This window comes from Colobus angolensis, unplaced genomic scaffold (genome assembly GCF_000951035.1).
Source record: "Colobus angolensis palliatus isolate OR3802 unplaced genomic scaffold, Cang.pa_1.0 Scaffold194, whole genome shotgun sequence".
NCBI lineage: Eukaryota > Metazoa > Chordata > Mammalia > Primates > Cercopithecidae > Colobus > Colobus angolensis.
The window spans coordinates 3,293,215-3,317,273 of NW_012115088.1; the positions used below are offsets into that span (position 1 = coordinate 3,293,215).

Genomic DNA, 24,059 nt, shown 5'->3' on the forward strand with positions numbered 1-24,059 from the left:
GCTTCCCATTGTCATCAGAAAACAGGATTATTCATCATCAAATGCCATAGCTACCACTCTGATGGCATATTCTCCCATTCCTCCCCTCATTCAAGCCACTCTGGTCATTGGCCTCCATATCTTTTTCTTTGCTATTCCCACTTCCTGTAATGCTCTTTTCCAGAGGTCTAAGTCACTTAATCCCTCATTTCTTCAAGTTTAGGCTCACAGATCACCTTCAAGGAAGGCCTTCCCCAGACATACGCTATGAAGTTGTACACTGCCCCTCCCACAGACCCTCCTTATATGCCTTCTATGCTTTACATTTCCTTCCTTCAATTTTAACTAGATTTCTTATTGACATCTGATTCTGTATATTCTACTTGTTTCTTCATCATCTCCAGTTGGCATAATGTAATCTCCGTGAGAATGGAAGCTGACCAGCTTTACCTATTACTCTCTCCTTAGCACCTGAAACTGCTTTGGCCACCATGGGCACTTTCCATAGACATCTTTTACTCCATGCTTCTGCTCTTCTCTTGCTGGATTATCACAAAAGCTCCTCAAATACCCTCCTAGATTTCACCAATCCAAAGATGAATATTATGTTTTTAGTGCTGCTTTTACCATATGAGACATATAAATGAAAACTTTCAAAGATTCCTGCTACACGAAGTTTAGTTCCTCTGGTTTGCAAAATTGCATCTGAATTTATCTTACCTATCTAGATGTTTGTTACTTGCAACGTATTCAATTCGTATTCAATTCAAAAAAACATTTGGCAAATGCCTACTCTTTAGTTAGATACTGTTTTCTTCCAGAAAGTATTCAGGGAAGATTACAAATATTTTATATATGTGTATGAGTGTGTGTGCTTCTCCATGATAATATACGGAAGGATGACTGCTCATGAACCTGAAATCTGAATGCCATTTCAGTCCAACAGGAAAAAATTGTTAATTTGCTTATTTAAATCTTCTCTCATCTATCACATGGTTCAACTGAATTGACATTCAACATCAGGGAATTTTTTTTAAGAGAATTATATCAACTAATTGGGTGTTTTGGGTTTTTAAAGTATAAAAAAATTAGCACAATTCACCATCCATTCTCTCACTGTTTATATTATTTAAAACTCCCTCCTTATTATGGACTTGGCTGCTGTGTGTCTTTATTGATCCTTTTAGTCCAGTAATTGGCTGCTACTTGGTACTATTTTCAGTCTCCTTGCTTTTTCTTACAGAGTGAAACATCAGGATCAGTTGGCTCTCATAATATCACCAAGCAAGCAAAATTGTAACTACTGCTATTGCAACCAATCCTCTTAACAAACTCTGACCTCTATTCTCTTGACTAGTCCATCTTCCTTAAGTCTATCTTGTAAGAGTCAGAGACTTTTCAGCAACATTTATTTAACAAATATTTATTGATCATGCACGTGTACTAGGTACTATCATAGGCTCTGTGATAGGTACAATAATCTCTGTGGATACAAACTTTCATTGTCTCATTCACTGTTAAGACTAAGTCAATGGAAGGTGATTAATGACACAAACCTTGGAACGGAATTTACTAATATTTATAACAGCATTTCCTCTAGCAAGATCTCACTGGCCAGTATAAAATCCAATCTCAGTCAGTTATTTTCAATTCAATCACGTTTACTATCTTTATCAGCCCCACTTGTATCCCACTTCAAATACTCTCTTCCTCACCTCTTCTTGACAACTATTTCTTCCCATGCTTCCAACTGGGACAAGCAACTTTGTGCAAATGCAAAGTTCAGCATTTTGACTCATCCTGGTTTCTTTCAGATCTTATTTCCTGCCCCAGGATGGCCAATGGGAATCATTCAATACAAATGTATGTGCAACTCAAATGCTCAGGGATTTTAGTGCCCAAGGCCCACCCTTGACCAGAAACCTATGAATAAGTGCTTTGTCCTTTCATCCTTCAAGTGGACACACCTCATTAGGCTCCTCAAAAATTCTTGTGGGGTTAAGCAACAGCCACCTGTCTGGGGTTGGCTCAATAACTCACGCTGTGTTGCCTTTCCTCCTTTCATGTTTTACACTCATGTCCCTCACTCCTGCCTCCCGGGTCAAACAACCACTCACACATAAGCCTCTGCCTCACACCCTGCACAGGGTGAACCAGGCTAAGAGCTACTTAACCTTAAATATATGCAGCATAATTTTTACCACTTTGCAAAGGAATATAGTTATAAGTATACTATAGTATTCTATACAAAATCCCCAATATAGGGCTGGGCCACATTTTCTTTTCTTTATCTCCAAGATGAAATAATCACTAAGAAGTACCTTAAGAAATCTCTTTTAGAGTTTACAATGTACCAAGCTCTATCTAAACTAGACTTTAATTACATAAAAATAGGAAAAACAAAATCTTTTCCTTTAAGACACTTGCAGTGTTTTGGCAAACATAGACATCTACATAAATAATTAAATCACAGTTGAAGTAAGAGCTGTGGTAAAGATTTGCACAGGTGGTAAGACTTTTGGAAGAAAACCTTCAGAAAAGAGGAGAATCTAGAATGAAAACCTAGAAACAAGCCAGATAGTAAAGTGCAGAGGGATGACACCATGGGAAGGGGTAGATACAGTCTGCCAGAAGTAATAGTATAATGACACAGAGGCTTAATAACAAAATGCCTGAAAAAAGTAAAAGCAGTTTGGAGTTTATGGAGTATAAATTCCATGCTGGAGGATCGAAGAAGATGAATTTGCAGACACAGGTAGGGATTATGCAATATAGAGACTCAAATGACTTACGAAGGAGATATAATTCATCTTGTAGGTAATGAGAAGCCAATAAAAATGGTAGTTCTAAAATCCTTGTGAGTCAAGGATTATTTTGAGAAGCTGGCTAAAATTAGTGTCTCTCTCTCCAAAAAAGATCACATCCACCCACAACTCTTCGTTCCTTTCACTGTGAACTATTGTGATTATATACTCATGTTAAGACTGCTTGCTCACCAATCTAGCCATAATATTCTCATGCTTTATTTTAAAGCAAGATGTCTTAACATTATACTCATAAAATATTTAGAGCAACATGGGTATACCTATGTCTTAACATGAGTATAATGTTAACATGAATATAATGTTAAGACCTCTTGCTCTAAAATATTTAAAATATGAGAAAAATATAGCTGGATTTGTGTTTTGGACATTCTGGTAGCCATATGGAAAAGGGATTTCTAAGTATGGCTGTCTGTAAGGAAACTGCACAATAATCCAGGCAAATCAAGATAAGAAGTCACACTATGGCAGTATTATAAAGAAGTGATGGATTCGAGACATTTCTTTAAGAAGTAGATTCAGCAAGACAGATTGGCTAGCCATGTGCAATGAGAGGCAGAGTGATTTGGAAGATGAGTTTGCTTTTGACATGTTGCCTTTGAGGAGCTTATCTTGTATACAAGTAATATGTCCTATAAGAATTTGGGTACACCAATCTTGAGCTGATGGTTTAAGATAAAGATTTAAAATATCTCAACCTATATGAACTTAATAAAACTATCAAAGTGGATGAGATGAGTCAGGGAGATGATTAGAATGGGAAAAAGAGGGCCTTGGATAGAGCTGAGGGAAAATATAACATTTATGGGTTTACAAAGAGAGAAAGCCTTTAAAAGAGACTGAGAAATGGTAGTCAGATATGCAAGAGAGACAAGGGCCACAGAAGAAAAGCAGTGACTGCCTTAAGAACAAATAGATGTTAATACATCTATTTGACCACGATGTCAAATAAAGACAAGGGCTGCAAATTTCCCATTGTGCAAGGCAATTAGGAGGTCAGGCAGTCAGCATAAGCTGTTTTCTCGTGGTAGAGGCACAAACCAAATTAAAATAGGTTGAGGGGTGAATAAAAACTGTGGATGTAAAGACATTGAATGAAAAATATGGGAGTTTGGCCCAAAGAGGATTGAGCATGAAAAGGAAACAGCTAGTTATTTTACATAATTAAGGGAGGTATTTTATTTTTGTGGGCTTTTTTTTTTTTTTTTTTTTTTAAGACTGAAAGAGAAGTGAGCTTGTTCATATGCTTTGGGAAATGACAGTGGAAAAAAACAGAAAAAATACTGGTGGTGGGGTGACAGTGGATAAAATAGGTTGATGAGACATTGAGATCCTAATCTTTCCAGCATAATGGATAGTCTCAGCCTTACACAGGAGACAGGGCCTCTTGTGCTCTGTGCATTGGAAAGGTGGTGAATACACATCAGGGTGAAGATAATTCTGGAGGTGGTGTGTGAGGGCAAGATGAGGTCTGTACTCCTGATTACATCATTGTTCTGGGTGACACAGAGGAGAACTGATGGTGAGATTTTTGAAAATACTTTGAAAGGAATGGAAAAAAGAAAGACAACCAAGAAGTTCAAGTTTAAAGTTAGAGATCACTGATTTATAGTCACCAATCCTAGAATGATGATTTTCTCAAGTATTGTTCAGTGGCACATGTGCAGGAAAAATGGTAGGTTAATATAGGCTTGAAGTCTGCCTTTGCAGGAGTGACAGAGGACAGGGGTGCAGAGAAGCTGAGACAAACAAGTCGCAACTGAGCAGGGAAGGCAAGGAAGCAGGAGGGGACACTCTCTGATACTCAGGGGAAAGAAGAGGGAAATGGAGGTTTGTTAATATTTAGTTGGATGGAAAGTATTAAGGAGAGTGATGCTGTGAAAGAGCCTGAAGGAGGTGAGTTTGTTTTCGGAGACCAGAACACGGAACTTACAGATTTCTGCCATGAAGCAATTCCAAGTCTGTCCTTGGGTTAAGGAAGGTGAAGTGGAAGGGAAGATCTCCGAATGTGAGGAGGTCAAGGGACTTTAAGATTAGCAGATAGTTACACATAAATATCAAAATCACTCAGGATAATAATAACACTTGAGTTGAAGAAGAAAATTCCAAGCCTGACCCAAGTTGTTGCAGACAGAGAGAAGGAAGTTATACATAATCCTGTGCTATCTCAGGTTGGTGGGTCAGGCAGCCTCCCCGAGAGAGGAGGTACTGGAAGAGTTTTAGAGAACAGGGATGTGATGTTCTTAGGGGAGACTTTCCAGTATGAGAAGGACAAGCAGCCAACATTCTGTTTAGGGGCTGAAAATATAAGGGAGTTTGTTTAATATGGAAAAGGAGTTTTAGAAAGCAAAGCAAAAAGCTTTGGGAGTATGAGTAAAACTCTTATGGTAAAAAAACAAAAAACAATTTAACTTTTATTTAGACTGTATTTCCCGGACTTGCCCACACACCCCTTGTTTGCACAGTACCCATTAACCTCTTACAGAAGTGGTGCTGTGTGGATTACAGCTTGGGAAACATTGGCAGAGCACTCGAGGATGGCAGGGCTGTGAACCTTTCCACAATGGAATTGGTGCCAAGTCATGGTAAACTCAGCTCTTAAGGTATCTGGAGGGCACTGTGTGGACAAGGACGAGCCAGCCGCAAGGCCACCCAATTTGTTGAGTTTTTGTCCATAGCCATTGGTCTCTTCCACTAAGCTATATTAGAGCCTATCAGGGACAGTTATAATTTCTTTGCATCTCCATGACATTTGGCTTATGCTTGAGCATAATAATAAGTGCTAAATAAATATTTTGTTTTATTGATTAATATAACAAGCAAATAAAAATTACAGCACTGTTTTTAGATCTTGCTTCTTTCTGTCTTTGTTGGAGATTTATTTTCTTTTTTAGGATTAAAAAAAATATTTACTTTTTTTAGAGACATGGGTGCTCACTCTGTCACCCCAGTTGGACTGCAGTGGCGTGATCATGGCTGACTGCAGACTTGAACTCCTGGCCTCAACTGATCTGCCTGCTTTAGCCTCCCAAAGTGCTGAAATTACAGGAGTGAGCCACCACACCTGGCCTGGGGTTTTAACTTAATGTTAAATATCCCAATGTGTTGGAGCTCATTGTGAATTTTCAATATTAATTTTTACTCATACCTTTTAATATTTAATGCACCTCTGTACCTTCTCTCTTTGATATGATTTTGATAGAATGGTTCTGGACAAAGAGAGCCCACAACAGAATATTTGATATTGCTGAATACTGAAATTGATTATCCAAAGGGAGTATAATAAAAAGTAGAGAATATTTGAAACATATGTAGCTAATTTATTTATTTAAAAGTGGCCTTTTTCCAAAGAAAAATTATAAAAAATTAATTTAAAGTACAAAACCATACAAAGTTTAGCAAAAAATGTTACAACTTTCAGGAAATTCCCCTTGAGAATTGTTTTTCTTATACAATACAGTAAGTGTGATTTCATATACAGAAGGTAGTAAGTAAGTATAAATGTATAATAGAGGGATATGCAGAATTTAATATTATAAAAATTATGGTACACATATAATTTACATTGTTTGTAATTACACAGAAGATCAAGAGATAAGCATATATGATTGAATTTGTAAAAGTCAAAAAGCAAATTATATGAGATTCTGCTGTGGTATATAAAAGCAAAGATATAAAATGGCTGAGAATTATAACATTTATAAAAATTACAACTTACATAACATTATAACATTTGAACCCAGTATAGTTATAAATTATGCCTGTATTTATTGTTCTCTCCTGAGGAAGGCTCAGTGTCTATGAGAAGCCTGGGCAGTCACACATTAGGAATCTTTACCTCTACTGCTGATACATATCTCGAACCACAGGCCTTAAAGCTTAGGTTGGTTGATTTGGAAGACTGTGTTTGATAAACCTCTGTGGAATCAAGAAAACCCTTTTATGACTCCCAGACCCTGATGCTAGGTGAGCACACTGTGTTGGCCTCTTGTTTTCCTTCCACTCAATTCCCCTTTGGGGTTTAAGTGAAAATACGTGCTTCTAAACCTTTCTACGATCAGGCTGAGAAGAAAAGCAGATTCTACCTAGATAAATCGTGGCATGTATGTAACAGGAAATATAGAAGACTTCTCCTTAATGGTTAGAACAGCAAAAATCCTATATTAAAATGGTTTTAGTGAACTTGTATTTCTATTTTGAACATGCATATCTGAGTTTAGAGTCTTGAAGTTCACGGCCATGTTCCCCATGGTTCATAGTTCACACTTCACAATTTAACATTATGAGATGTTTCAATGACCATTTTTAATTATTTAGGCTTCAAGGAGAAAACCTGGCAGAAAGAACAGAAGAGTCACTACCAATGCTCCATTCTCCAGATGAAAAAATTCCAGATTCATTCGGTAAGTTGTAAGTTCAACAATATTTATTGCAGTTCTAGTGGCACTTAAAGATTAAAGAAATAAAGGAAAAAAGTAAACCAGACATCTTCCTTTGTGTGAATTCACTGTAGCTGCAGGTCACGTATCTACCACTGGCACACTCCTTGGGGCTGTTTGTGTCAGGATAAGAGCAAAAGATAGAAGGAATTGAGAAGTGTGGATTCTAAGGAGTCATCTGTTTATGCCCCTGTTCTGTTTAAGGTCCAAACAGATCAACTATAAGTTGGCTTCTCCCTAAATTATGTCACTAATTCAAACTTGTCTTTAGAAATCCACATTGTCAGCTGGACTTCTAGAAAATGAAACTGTTTCTCTGCCCCTTGTCACTTGCTATACCCACTGCTCCCATTCTCACGTCATTGATGCAGTCATTCTTCTTGGGCAGAAATGTCAATATCATACTTGACAATATCATACTCCCCCTCTCCCAGCCCTGTTTTAAATTGGTCTCCATTTATGTCAATGTCACTTCAGAATTTCCTCCCAGAGTCAACCTCCTTTGTATTTGCCCTAATATTGCCTGGTCTATGTCTTTTCCTTCTTTCTCCATCAAGTATAACTCCCTTCTTGGCCCTCCTTGGACCATCTTACCCCTCTTTGGTTCATTGTTTTTCTGAAAATAAAGCTGCTTATTTCATTTCCATTTTCTATAGTACAAAATGGAAATTCCTTAACCTAGCAAACAAACTTAATGTCAGAGCAATTCAAAATGTTTGTTGTATATGTAAATAAGTACTGGTAATGTCACTCCAGTGCCATCTAAGGTACATCACATCTTCATCAGTCAGCATAATAGCAAAACACAGTCCATACATTCAACCTGGTTAGTTAGAAGATAAACTACAGGAAAGTATTTTTCTTACACCTGGATTGAGAAGGACATCTTCAACAGTACAAAAACATCTCCAGCCATAAAAGAAATAATTGGAGCATTCAACTGTAGAAAATTAAAAGCTCATGTTTATCAAAAGATGCCCAAAGATGCTCAAGATTAAGATGGTGACAGGAGGCAGGACCAGATTGCAGCTCCCACTAGGACAGACAGAGCAGTATGTGGAGACTCACATCAAGAACTTTTGCTCCAAGAAGTACTGCAGGAACATACCAAGAAAGCCGAGAGAATCCACAGACTATTTGAAGGAAATGGACCACCACTGTAGGCTCCCTGAGATGCAAAAGTTTGAGTCTTCTTGCTTTCTAGATGAGGAGACTCGTGGTCTGGGGCAAGTTCTCAGCCCTGATCACTTGCTGCCTGGAAATAAACTCACTGCTGTTGAGGTGGCACCGTGGATGTGAGACCAGCCTTTAGGACTATGGGCTGCCTTGGAGCTGGGTGAAGCCTGTGACTGCCGGCCTTCCCCTACTTCCTTGGCAACCTGTATGACTCAGCAGAGACAGCCATAATCTCTCTGGGAATATAATCCCATTGGACTGAGAACCACACCCCCATCCCCCACAGCAGAAACAGCAAGTCCCACACAAGAAGAAGCTGAGCTCAGACACACCTATCTCTGCTCTCACCTGGTGGTCTTTCTTTACCTGCTGTGGTAGCCAAAGACAAAGGGCATAATCTCTTGGGAACTCTATGGCTCTGCCCACCACCTGAGAAACCTGAATACTTAACCAGATGTTCCTAGGGCAGATTTGCATCCTCCTCATAGGGCCAATGCATTCTTGAAAGCACTACTTCCTGGCTGGAGGCCAACCAACACAAAACCAGCACACTAAACAAAAACATAAGCAAAGTCCCTTACAGAGTCCACTTCACTCCCCTGCTACCTCCTCCAAGGCAGATGCTGGTATCCACAGCTCCAAGACCTGAAGACTGATCACATCACAGGACTCTTTGCAGACCCTCCCCAGTACCAGCCCAGAGCCCGGTAGCTCCACTGGATGACTAGACCCAGAAGAGCAAAAACAATCACTACAGTTCAGCTCTCAAGAAACCTCATTCCTAGGGGAAGGGGGAGAACACAACAGCAAGGGAACACACTAAGGGACAAAAGAATCTGAACAGCAGTTCTTGAATCCTACATTTCCTTCTAACATAGTCTGTGCAAATTAGAAGGAACCAGTAAAACAATTCTGGTAATATGAAAAAGCGAGGTTAACACCCCCAAAAGATCATACAAGCTCACCAGCAATGGATCCAAATCAAGAGGAAATCTGAATTGCCAGAAAAAGAATTCAGAAGGTTGAATATTAAGTTAATCAAGCAACCATCACAGGAAGGTGAGTCCAACTTACATAAATCAAAAACATAATTCAGGATATGAAAGGAAAACCCTCCAGTGAAATAGGTAGCATAAATAAAAAATAATCAGAACTTCTGGCAGTCAAAGACACACTTAGAGAAATGCAAAATACACTGGAAGGTATCAGCAATCAAATTGAAAAGCAGAAGAAAGAACTCCAGAGCTCAAAGACAAGGTTTTTCAATTTACCCAATCCATCAAAGACAAAGAAAAAAGATTTTTAAAAACATGAACAAAGGCTCCAATGAACAAAGCCTCCAAGAAGTGTGGGACTGCGTTAAATGTCCAAACCTAAGAATAGTTGATGTTCCTGAGGAAGAAGAGAAATCTAAAAGTTTGGAAAACATATTTGAGGGAATAATCAAGGAAAACTTCCCTAGCCTTGGTAGAGATCTAGAACTCTGAATACAAGAAGCTCAAAGAACACCTGGGAAATTCATTGTGAAAAGATCATTGCCTGCGCACATAGTCATCTGGTTATCTGAAGTCAAGACGAAGGAAAAAATCTTAAGAGCTTTGAGGCAAAAGCATCAGGTAACCTATAAAGGAAAACTTATCAGATTAACAGCAGATTTCTCAGCAGAAACCCAAGCCAGAAGGGATTGGGGACCCATTTTTAGCCTCCTTGAACAAAATAATTGTTGCCCAAGAATGTTATATTCAGAGAAACTAAGCTTCATAAATGAAGGAAAGATACAGTCTTTTCCAGACAAATAAATGCTGAAAGAATTTGCCACTCCCAAGACAGCACTACAAGAACTTCTAGAAGGAACTCTAAACCCTGAAACAAATCATTGAAATACACCAAAGTAGAACCTCCTTAAAGCATAAATCTCACAGGACCCATATAACAACAACACAATGAAAAAAACTTGGGTATTCAGGCAACAAATAGCACAAAGAATGGAATACTACCTCACATCTCTATACTAACATTGAATGTAAATGGCCTAACTTCTCCACTTAAAATACACAGAATGACAAAATGGATAAGTATTCACCAACCAAGTTTCTACTGTCTTTAGGAGACTCACCTAACACATAAGGACTCATATCAACTTAAGGTAAAGGGGTAGAAAAAGGTATTCCATGCAAATGGACACCAAAAGCAAGTAGGAGTAGGTATGTTTATATCAGATGAAACAAACTTTAAAGCAACAGCAGTTAAAAATAAACAAAGTGGAACATTATATAATGATAAAAGGATTAGTTCAACAGGAAAATGTCACAATCCTAAATATATATGTGCCTAACACTGGAGCTTCCAAATTTATAAAACAATTACCACTAGATCTAAGAAATGAGATAGATGGCAACACAATAATAGTGGTGGGGGACTTGAATACTCCACTGACAGCACTAGACAGGTCATCAAGACAGAAAGTCAACAAAGAAACAATGGACCTAAACTTGACAGATATTTACCAGTCTACCCAACAACTGCAGAATATACATTCTATTCATCAGCACATGAAATATTCCCCCCAATAAACGATATGATAGGCCACACAACAAGTCTTAGTAAATTTAAGAAAATCAAAATTATATCAAGTACTCTCTGAGACCACACTGTAATAAAATTGGAAATCAACTCCAAAAGGAAGCCACAAAACCATGCAAATACATGGAAATTAAATAACCTGCTCCTCAATGATCATGGGGTCAACAAGGAAATCAAGATGGAAATTAAAAAGTTCTTTGAACTGAACAATAACAGTAACACAATCTATCAAAACCTCTGGGATACAATAAAAGTGGTGCTAAGAGGAAAGTTCATAGCATTAAATGCCTACATCAAACAGTCTGAAAGAGCACAAACAGATAATCTGAGGTCATACCTCCTGGAACTGGAGAAACAAGAACTATCCAAACCCAGAAGAAGAAAAGAAATAACAAAGATCAGAGGAGAACTAAAAGAAACTGAAACAAAAATATTACAAAAGATAGATGAAACAAAAACGGGTTTTTGAAAAGATAAATATAGTAAGATTAACCAAGAAAAGAAGAGAGAAGATGCAAACAAGCTAAATTAGAAATGAAACAGGAGATATTACTACTGATACCACAGAAACACATAGATTATTAAAGGCTACTATGAACATCTTTACACATATAAACTGGAAAACCTAGAGGAGATGGATAAATTCCTGGAAATATACAACCCTTCTAAATTAAACCAGGATGATATAGAATCTATAAACAGACCAATAACAAGCAGTGAGATTGAAATAGTAATAAAAAAATTGCCAACAAAAATAAGTTAGGGACCAGATGAATTCACAGCTGAATTCTATCAGACAATTCAAAGAAGAATTGGCACTATTTCAAAAGATAGAGAAAGAGGTAATCCTTTCTAAATCATTTTATGAAGCCAATATTACCCTAATGCCAAAACCAGGGAAGGACATAACACAGAAAGAAAACTACAGACCAATATCCTTGAACACACATGCGAACATCTTCACAAAATGCTAGTAAACCAAATCCAACAGAATATCAAAGAGATAATCCACCATGATCAAGTGAGTTTCATACCAGGGATGCAGGGATGGTTTAACATATCCAAGTCAATAAATGTAGCATACCACATAAATAGAATTAAAAACAAAAATCACATAATCATCTCAATGAAGGCAGAAAAAGCATCTGACAAAATCCAGCATCCCTTTAGGATTAAAACCCTCAGCAAAATTGTTATAGAAGGTTCATACCTTAAAGTAAAAAAGCCATCTATGAAAAATCCACAGCCAGCATTATACTGAACAGGGAAAAATTGAAAACATTCTCCCTGGTAACTGAAAGAAGACAAAGATGCCCACTTTCACCACTTCTATTCACATAGTACTGAAAGTCCCAGCCAGAGCAATCAGACAAGAGAAGGAATAAAGGGCATCCAGATCAGTGAAGAGGAAGTCAAACTGTCACTGCTGATGATATGATTGTATACCTAGAAAACTCTAAAGACTCATCCAAAAAGCTCCTAGAACTGGTAAATGAATTCAGCAAAGTTTTAGGATACAAAATTAATGTACAGATATCAGTAGCTCTGCTGTACACCAACAGTGACCAAGCTGAGAATCAAATCAAGAACTCGAGCCTTTTCATAATATCTGTTAAAAAAAAAAAAAAAAAACCACTTAGGAATATAACTAACCAAGGATGTGAAAGCTCTCTACAAGGAAAACTACAAAACACTGCTGAACGAAATTATAGACCACAAAAACAAATGGAAACACTTCCCATACTCATGGACGGGTAGAATCAATATTATGAGAATGACCATACTGCCAAAAGCAATCTGTAATTTCAATGAAATTCCCATCAACATATCACCATCATTCTTCACAGAACTAGAAAAGACAATGTTAAAATTCATATGGAACCAAAAAAGAACCTGCATAGCTAAAGCTATCCTAGGTGAAAAGAACAAATCTGGAGGCATCACATTACCTGAGTTCAAACTATACTATAAGGCCATAGTCACCAAAACAGCATAGTACTATTATAAAAATCGGCACATAGACCACTGGAATAGAATAGAGAACCCAAAAATAAACCCAAATACTTACAGAAAACTGATCGTCAACAAAGCAAACAAAAATATAAAGTGGGGAAGGGACACCCTATTCAATAAATGGTGCTGGGATAATTGGCAAGCCACATGTAGGAGAATGAAACTGGATCCTCATCTCTCATCTTATACAAAAATCAACTCAGAATGGATCAAGGACTTAAATTTAAGACCTGAAACCATAAAAATTCTAGAAGATAACATCAGAAAAAAACTCTTCCAGACATTAGCTTAGGTAAAGTCTTCATGACCAAGAACCCAAAAGCAAGAGCAACAAAAACAAAGATGAATAGTTGGGACTTCATTGAACTAAAAGGTTCTGCACAGCCAAATAAATAATCAGCAGAGTAAGCAGAAAACGCAGAGTGGGAGAAAATCTTCATAATCTATACTTCTGACAAAGGACTAATATCCAGAATCTATAATACAAAGAACTCAAATCAGCAAGAAAAAAGACTAACAATAATATATATATATCATGGAATACTACTCAACCTTAAAAACGAACAAAATAATGGCATTTACAGCAACCTGGACAGAATTGGAGACTATTATTCTAAGTGGAGTAACTCAGGAATGGAAAACCAAATATCATATGTTCTCACTCATATGTGGGAGCTAAGCTATGAGGATGAAAAGGCTTAGGAATGATATATTGGACTTTGGGGACTTGGGGGAAAGGGTGGGGGTGGCGAGGGTACAGTGTACACTGCTCCGGTGATGGGTGCACCAGAATCTCAGAAATCACCACTAAATAGCTTATTCATGTAACCAAACACCACCTGTTCCCCAAAAACCTATTAAAAATTAAAAATTAAAAAAAGATGCCCACAGAAAAGCCACAAATAGGGAAACATATTTGCAATGTAATTGCCACTGATCAAAGATTAATATTCAGAATATGAAGAACACCTACAATTTAATAAATAAAAAATCAACACATCGATAGAAAAATAAGTAACAATTATGAATATACATTTTACAGAGAGGAAACCCAAAAGGCCAACAAGCAGATGAAAAACACTTAAACTACCTTAGTGATCAGGGAAAAGCAAATTAAGACCATGGAGAGATACAATCCTTTTTCTTTTACAACCTTTTGATTGGCATTGATTAAGAAAACTGACAAAACTAAGTTCTGGTGAAGTCATAGATAAAAAGAAACTCTTATACTGCAGGTATATGAGTTTTTGAAAAGTTTTCCATTATCTTAAAATCTTGAGCATTTATATAATCTAAAACCTAAAAACTCCATTTCTAGGTAAATGCTTTAGAGAAACAAATTTCATATAGCATGAAATATGAACAACCCTTGTTAGTATATTCATAGACAGGGAAATGGATAAATTATGAAATTTTTTTACGCAGTAGAAACCCGAATGCCTTTCAACTACTACAGGCGATGGATAAAATCAGTGACGTACAAATAGATCCCCTGTATGTAGTTGAAAGGCATTCAGATTTCTAGTGTGTAAATGTAGAACAACTGTTTTCCTGAAAAAAGAAAGCCCTGATTTGTAGAGATTGATGATTTCCGTGGTGTGAATACTCCCACTGTGACTGATTTCCAGCAGCCAAACTGAAATGGTAGTTGGTTCTCCCAGTCTGGTATAAGCAAGTTACAGCTCACCATTAAATGAGTCTTAAAAGCCTAATGCTTCTTGAACAAGAGCAAGTCACAGAATGCCATTTTAATAAACCTCCAAAAAGCAAATCTAAACAATACATTCTTTAGGAAAACATAAGTAACAAAACTATATTTAAAGAAGGGAATGACAAACACAAAATATTGGTTATTCTCAAGGGTAAGGGGAGCCTGGGTGATGGGATAAGGAAGGAGCCCACACATATATGAAGGTTATTGAAAATGCCCTAATTATTAAGTGGTGGGTTTGGGGTGTTTATTTTGTCATTGTAATTTGTAATTTAAATATATCACATATACTAATAGCTGCGATTTATTTTGCATGTTATATTTATATAAATGTTTTACAGATATTGTATTTTTATATGTCAAATATTAGGTAATAAATATTTTTTAAAAAACTGCTAAGGGAACATAAACCAATGTTAATGTAGCATAATACAAAGAAATGGCCATAGTTAATACATACTCAAATCTGTGGTGATGGCATGGCATGTTCTTGTGATAGACTTTTAACCCTGATAATGAGCATTAAGTAATGTGTCACTAGCAACATGGAGGCCCCAGGCTGGCCATTCATTGACACTCACATAGCTTCTGGAGTCAATCTGGTTTCTGCTCATAGATATTCTTGCATGTGTATCTTCACTTACGCCATCCTTCCCTGACTGGCAATAAGGCCTTTTCCCTCCCTTCTCTGCCTATTTAGATCATCTGCTGTAAGATCACGTAAAGTCTCTCTGATATTTTCTTTCTCTCATTCCCAAATTGTTTTTGAATTGCTTCTTCTGTGTTTGTTTCTCCTACTTCCATTGGATTATATGCTTCTTGAAATTTTCTTACGTTACTCATCATGCCCAATACAAAACCAGGCACAAGACAGACACTATTTAATTAGTTTTCAATAATTTTTAAAATTTTATCGAAATAACTCCAACTTACCAATCTTTACCTATATATATATCCTTCAGCAATCTCATTTACATAATTACTGAGTATTATAAGGACTCAAATTTCCTGGGAAATTAAATAATGTATCAAGAATGTGTTGCAGATTATACTTTAAGCTCCTTTCTTGAAATGCCTAATCCTGCATTCTTCACATTCAATTATTAGTATGCTTAATCTGCAAATTCCAGAATATGAGTTTCTGATTTAGTACATTCTTTTCTACTTAAGTTAGTCAAATGACTAGATCCAATAATTGAATAGCATTAGCATTATCCAAAAGTGCTATAAAGTTGACAGTTTGTGTCAACTGTGCATCCACATTGAACTTGGCTTGGCAAGCATAAATATTTCTATAAATAGATATAACTGTGCATAAAAAAAAGTCTGTTGTGACACAAGCAGCAAAAGTAAAAATAATGGCTGAAAAAAGTTGGATGTAGCTAAGCACTGCAATGAACTACAGATTTTTAGGTTCCCACCAACATGTCCAATCAACCACACAGGCTGAATTTCTAGTCCTACTGCTGCCACGGATTATTAGATTTCTGGTAAAATTACCTTGTCTTTCCATGCTTCAGTTTCTTCTTCTCTAAAATGAGGATATAAGATAAACTGTAATATTTGACAAATTTAGGGACTCATTTCCCACCCACCCATAGGTGATTTTAAATAGCTAAAAAAAATTACTTACATTTGAAAATCATGCATAAAAGAAATTGCTCTGGAATAGACAGAGCAAAATAGCTTGCATGTATGTACTCACCTGTTACTGTTAATAAGCAATGCACTTAGAACACATAAACAATGGCATTTACTGCTCCAAGTATTAAACACTAAGGTTTTACTTTCATGATATCTCTGGTCCCTACTAGCTTGTTAGATTGGTATCCTATTATTAGATTTGGGCTATTTGGCAGTATCCATTTGACTTCATAACTTTCAAAAACAGTAGTTATGTAAACTCTCAAATGTTCTGGCAGTACTTATAGTTGTCCCTTCATACTAAGCTCAATGGAGATTACTGTATTATAGATCTTTCTGGATGTGGTACCAATAACCAGAGAGAATTCAACAGAAACAAAACTGAACAAAATGTAAATCATACAAAGTTACTAATACTTTCTCTTTATAAATGTTCATCTTTGTTAAAAAGTTAATACTGCCCTGTAAATGTGTTCAAGTAAATTTCATGAAAGAAAGTGCATAGAAAATATTCAACTTCTTTTGAATGCACCTAATGCAGTGCTTGGCATATAGTATTTGCTGAATAAATGAATACACAAATATACAAATACAGTAAATGTATGAATGAAAGAATGAATACATAAATAATCAAGCAGAATGACATCTCTTAAAAACCATTAACTACTCGTGGAGAAGAGCTTAAGAACTCATTTATAGTATTTCTAACTTTAAAAAAATTAGCAAATCCATGAGAAGGTGGATTTTATTGTCCTATATATGGAAATAATTTTCTTCATAATGTAGAATAGAACGTTTTAATGTTACCTATTTATTAAGTCAATAGATTACTCAAATAAGAACTTCAATACACAAACAAAACAGGGAACATACTGAGTGAATACTAAAATTATAGTAGCATTTGCTCACAGTTCTGCAGAATATAATTCAGTTTTGGACGACTTAAATTATGCTTAATTTACACCCTAATTTAACAAATTTATTGTCACCTTTACAATTGGGTTTTGGGAGCTAGAGCTTCAAGTATTCTTTACAAGTGGATTAATAGTTTTGCATTTGGTATAATTCTCATTGTCTCTCCTGATTTTATCCACTAAAACTTGCTTATTTTTAATATCTATGTTCTATTAGGAAAGGTAGATTTAAAATCTTTAAATTTACCTACAACTTGAGAATGATGTGTTTCTCCTGAAGTCAGTTTTACGGTGGAAGGTATTCTGTGTTCTTAAACAAAATCCGCATTTACATCTACATAAACTATGTGCCCCAGAATTTAGAAACTTGTCTTCTTGAATGTAAAATTCTGAGTTATCAGAGACAGAGAGAGCTCCATGATTCAAAAGCTACGATTATGGATCTGTGCTGAGCTTTCCATTGTCTCCCTGGTGTTTGGTGGTCATTAAGGGTTTGAAAGATTTCATGCTCTAATTCTCTTTTCAGAGTATACGTTTTACGAAACAGAAGAATCTGTCTCCATATGTACATAAAGCTAAAGGAAAATCTTTAGGGCTTTATATGATTCCCTCAAGTATTAATAAATATAAGAAATTAATTTTCAAATCCAGTGGTTTAAAATACCTTTCTCTTAACTGATTTTTTTTAATTTGAAAAGGAGTTCAAACTCAACTAAGAGAAGTCAACAGTCTTCTGGATAGATTATTTCTAGTTGCTCCATTTAGCTATCCCTGTCACAGAATTCTTTATAACACATAGAAATCCTTGTTGTTCTGATGGTTGTTATAATGTCAGAAGACACATGAAAAAGGTTGCATCATTTTTTTCCACATATTTGAAAGTCACTACTCACTCACCCATCAATGTATTCAATTCAGGCTAAGTAATTGCAACTTCTTGCTTCATATGTTGAAATGGAAAACCAATCACCATTTAATAATATCCACCTTTCTCTGAACTTTTTTCAGAATGTTCCATTCCATCTGAAAGAGTGAGCACAAAATAGTACTCAAATTGTGTAACCCCCAAAAGGAGACAACTGATAGATAAAACAAATAATTATAAAAGTATAAAAAAGAAAAAGGACATTAAATATAATTATGTTCCAACAATTAGCTGGATAATATGCCAAAATATCTTGCTTTATTTGTATAACTAAGATAACTGTTGTTCTTGCACATTCCTGACATTATTGTGCCCTTTTAAATTAAAAATATTTATCATTTTTCATAAGTTGTTTTTAAGTTAAATATTATTTCATGTTCTATTTTAACTCACAAACAATAAAACAATATGATTTTTTCAACAACCAATTCTGTCATTTTATTATCACAACAGTTTTATATATCAGAGAATGAATAAGCAATATGTGACTATAATTTATTCATTTTTTAAAAATAAAAATAGATTCTTTGCCTGGGACTGAAGAAGCACTAATGGAGGAGGGTGATGAATTTGAGAAAGCATCTAAACTAACAGGACCTGTAAGTATATTCATTGACTTATTTTTTTTAATTGCTAAAACTAATTTAAATTACTAATAGGAAAATCTAAATAAAATATAATAAAGCCAGCTTTCTTACTGGTTAATTAGGCTGTTCTAAGTTGTTTCAACAGTTGGGGAAGAAGACTTGAACTAGATGAGAAAACTGAAGTTCTGATGTTATTAGCTGCTTGCTTGTTGTGCATGTGAGCACGCTAAAAGGTTATGAGCTGCCATGTTAAACTTCAATAAGTTTAACTATACTTACCTTGGTAGTAAAACAAATATTTTGCATAACCTGAAAGTTTACATATGACTTATGCTATTTTTAGTTGTGAAGTCCTTGTAATATGTTTGTTAAACTATATATCTTCAATACAGTATTTTGGGAGAGAACTATTAGGTTTAAGATTTTTAATGCGATTTAAGGTTAAAAGAATCAACAGAAAAACCTGAAATTCTGTACAAATTCTAACTAAAAATATTTTTTTATAAATGCTAAAGTTCATAAAATATTTTGAGTTTCTATAAAAATAACTAATGTAATCATGCATTATCTTAAACATAATATTTGGACTGGGTTTGTATGTGTCTATATTTTCTGTATTAATTTGCTAGAGCTGCCATAACAAAGTAGCAAAGACTGGGTAGCTTAAATAAAAAAAAGGTTATTTTCTCAACATTCTGGAGGCAAAAATAAAGGATCAAATTGTTGGCAGGGCTGGTTGCTTCTGAGGTCTCCCTTTGTATCTTGTAGATGAATGTCTTCTCCCTGCGTCTTCACAGTTTTTTCCCTTTGTACGTGTCTGTGTCCTAATCACTTAACACCAGTGATATATCACAAATATCACCAGTGATATTGAATGAGGGCCTCCCTAATAACCTCCTTTAACTTAATTACCTCTCTAAAGACCTTATTTCCAAATATGCTCTGAGGTATTTGGGCTAGGAATTTGACATATGAAGTTTTAGGAGAACACAGTTCAACCCATAACACTCTGTGATGAAATTACATGATTTTAAACATTATTCACCTCATAATATTTGGTCAAAGGTGCCAAGTTTTCCAATGAACTTGATAATAAAATTAATTTTAAAAATTATTGATGAAATTAATGTATCTTTGCTCAGATGTTATTTTATCTGACCCTATTTAAAATTTTGCATTTCCCTTCTTTATTTTTTATACAGTACTTATGATTTCTACTGTGTGATGTAATTTACTTATTTGTTTTACTGTTCATTTCTTTCGACTGTAATGTAAGGTCTACCACGGCAAGAATTTTTGTACATATTTTTCACTTCCACATCCCTAGAAGAGTACCTACACACAGTAGGGCCATAATATCACACACACACACACACATATGTATGTTGAATGCATAGTTTAGCAATAATTCCTCACCATAAGATGAAAACTATTATATTTTCCTTTACTACAAAATGGTAAAATCTTAGAAATAGAAAAAATCACAGTAACTATCCAGTTCAACATTTCCCATCTCTTACCTTGGCTTTTTTTTTTTTTTTTTTTTTTTTGCTCTGTAGCCCGGGCTGGAGTGCAGTGGCCGGATCTCAGCTCACTGCAAGCTCCGCCTCCAGGGTTTATGCCATTCTCCTGCCTCAGCCTCCCAAGTAGCTGGGACTACAGGCGCCCGCCACCTCGCCTGCTAGTTTTTTGTATTTTTTTAGTAGAGACGGAGTTTCACCGTGTTAGCCAGGATGGTCTCGATCTCCTGACCTCGTGATCCGCCCGTCTCGCCCTCCCAAAGTGCTGGGATTACAGGCTTGAGCCACCGCGCCCGGCCCCTTGGCATTTTCAACTGTGGTGTTTTCACTCCTGTATTCAATGCAGTGATATCTAACCTATAGATGAGGAAACAGAAACTCAGAGAAGCTAAGGAACTAAAGTTAAAAGTTAAAACTAAAGTTAAAAGTTAAAAGTCCTAAAGTTAAAAGAACAGTGATATCAGGAGTTGGGACTAGTCAATTTTCCTTCTACTGTACATCCTTAATATTTTTAGTGCTTTTCTGTTTCTTTTAGAAACAGTTTATTCCTGTTTGTTAGATATTGTCTTCCATTCCTCACAAACATTGGTCCTAGTTCTACTCAGGGAGTGACAGCTTAAACCTAATCCTTTTTACAATTAACTGATATTCAGATATTAGAAGCTACCAGTGTGTCCCAAATGAGACTTAAATTTTTAGGTCAAAACACAGTCCATTCTTTTAACCAATGCTTTTACATTATGTAGTTTCAAAAAATTTCAGTACCTTGATGCTTTTTCTGAACATATCCTTGTTTGCCAAGTCCCCTGTAACATGTGAGTTATGCCACAACCAAATTTAGGGTTCCAAATAATGTTCTCACATAGAGTACAATGAAGTATGTGGTTGGAACAAATATTATTTGGGGATTATAGCCTACTGTTGCATTAATTTTATTTTTTAAGAAATGTTCTGCCATTTATAAACTTTAGTATTTCTCCATAACCTCATGATGTTATGTTGTCCTTTAGGTTGTGATAATCTGTCATTCATCACTTTTTGCAAAAGTTATTAGCTGTGAATTCCACAAAGTTCATATTTCTCCCTCAGGCCTAAACATATGCCATTAGATTCTTCTTCTAATCATTTACTCCAATCAAGATATATCCTGTGTATAGTATTTGGCTTCCTTAATAATACATAAAAGTGCAAAGAAAAAAGAAATTAGATTCATTTTACCAAACTTTTCATGAGTGGTTTCAAATGGGCTCTTAGAGATCTTTGCTTTTTCCACTGTACTCACACAGTGCTTCCCCAGTGCAAAAGTTTATTATAGGTCAACTTTGTTTGTTTTTATTTACATTCATTAGATTTTGCATTAAAAATTATCTGATTCCACTTAATATCATATTACACATTTAAATCTTTTTGGAATTAAGTGGAATAAAAACAATAAATGAATAAATGAATGAATGTCAGGACCCTGAAGCAGACAATTTCTAGATGGCAGCTGCTTTTATTATGAGGAAAGCATGGGTTAAAATCAAAGTTAATTTTGTTAAAATGATGATATTTTAGATGTCGATTTCCTAAAAATACTTCTGTAGTATTTCTTGGGATAGCATTTTTAATAAATCAAGAAGAAAATTGTGACTTTATCTAAATATTAATGAAGAATTGAAACAAACCAACTTTTTTTCTTTATTACCGTAAGAAACATAAAATACTTCAAAGCAAATTTTGAGTCATATCCTGTACAAATATAAATATGCCACAAATGTTGAAAACCATTTAAGGTAGTTTCAACACAGGCTGTCTCTATTTGCTAACTTTCCATGTTGAGTATTGTATATTAATAAGCAGGGAACAGACTCTTGGAAACTGTTTTTTCCTCGTGGCTTACCCTGTGCTTGGAGTATTTATTGAATATTTTGTGAATATTTAAGTGATGTAGAGGCAACATTTATATTTGAATTTTTATCCTCCTCCAAATAAGCAAGTCGTTCTTCTGGAATTTCCCTCTCCCTCTCTGCTCTCTCTTTTTCTGGACTGCCTCTTGGTATATATACAGCCTATGCAGGTTAAAACTGGATTTGTCAGGTAAAGCCGTTTAGTAAACCAACAAAAAGACAACCGTGAAAAGACAATACCAAACAGCAGGTATTGATTATGACCTCTTAGCTTCATAAATATAATGCATTATTTTAGATCAATGATTGATGACCACTTAATATCAATGGTTTTGGATTGCATAATTTCTTATGCAATTTTTTTTTTGCTTCAAATGTTTTTTTTTTTTGAGACAGGGTCTAGCTCTGTTACCCAGGCTGAATTCAGTGGTATTATCACAGCTCACTGCAGCATTGACCTACTGGGCTCTGACATTCCTCTCACCTCAGCACCTCAACCTCCTGGGTAGCTGGGACTACAGGTGTGCACCACCACACCTGACAAAATTTTATATTTTGTAGAGACAGAATCTAGCTATGTTGCCCAGGCTGGTTTTGAACTCCTGGACTAAGGCAATCCTCCTTCCTCGGCCACTCAAAGTGCTGGGATTACAGGAATGAGCTTCCTTTATCCTAAAAAATCTATTTTGCTGTAAAATTATTAAATAAACATGTGGGTGTAAAGGGAAGATGAAGATAATTAAGAAAGATCATTGATAGTAAATATTTTACTGACTTTTTTTCTTTTTTCCTTGTACATTTTTAAAGTTATTGTATTCATTAGCCAGTAATGACTAGCTCATTATAACCTGACTCTCATAAGACTTTATGTAACTGGTCATCATTTCTTAAAGTAGAAAAGAAAATTTAAAAGACTTCTGTAAAAAAGGTTTCCTAAAATGCCCAGGGTTTACTAAAAGTTATGCTTTTGGTATATTTTCCTCCTGGAGAGTTTTATCTACTTGGGAAAATATATAAAATTGACTAGGATGATATCACATATCAATATGTGATGATATCACATATTTGTACAGCACTTTTTAATTATTAAGTGCTTCACATGTTTAACACCAATGGTGTCTGAATTTTGTCATTTTCGTGGCTTATCACTTTATCCTGACCACCTCACTGTGAAATAGTGCTTCCTTAGCTTCAGATGAGCATACTGAGCTTCCAAAAGATCTTGTGATTTGTCCCAGGTCACATAGAGAGGGCAGGACAAAAACTCATGGTTCCCAGTGCCCAAACTGTCTTTCATAGAACTTGTTGGGGTCCATACAATTGGTACTTATTTGCAAATTTATATTTAGGCACTTAGTCACTGTTAACACCTGCAATGAAAAGGGGATAAGTATTAGGCAATTATCAGTAGCCAATATCTTTTTTTGTTTTTTATTTTATTTCATTTTATTTTAAGATGGAGTCTCGCTCTGTCACCCAAGCTGGAGTGCAGTGGTATGATCTTAGCTCATTGCAACCTCCGCCTCCTGGGTTCAAGTAATTCTCGTGCCTCTGGCTCCCTAGTAACTGGGATTACAGGCATGCACCACTACGCCCAGCTAATTTTTGTATTTTTAGTAAAGATGGGATTTCACCATGTTGGTCAGACTGGCCTTGAACTCCTGACCTCAAGTGATCCATCCATCTTGGCCTCCCAAAGTGCTGAGATTACAGGAGTAAGCCACCATGCCTGGCCGTCAATATCAAAGGTAGAATTATTCACTAGATGAAGTAGGTAGTGAAAAGCAACAATTTGAGGGACTGGATCAGAACAGGTAATTTTTTTTTTTTTTTTTTTAAGCTTCCATTAACTGTAAT

The 24,059-nt window shown here is 35.7% G+C and overlaps 1 protein-coding gene across 1 annotated transcript in view; it reads left to right on the forward strand.

The window, feature by feature from the left end:
* Positions 1-24,059, forward strand: part of LOC105510919 (chromosome unknown open reading frame, human C8orf34) — a 500,972-nt gene that overhangs the window by 387,453 nt on the left and 89,460 nt on the right. Inside the window, exons 10-11 of the mRNA XM_011940919.1 lie at positions 7,119-7,204; positions 18,729-18,805. Coding sequence (XP_011796309.1) covers positions 7,119-7,204; positions 18,729-18,805 — 163 coding nt within the window. The remainder of the gene's footprint in view (positions 1-7,118; positions 7,205-18,728; positions 18,806-24,059) is intronic.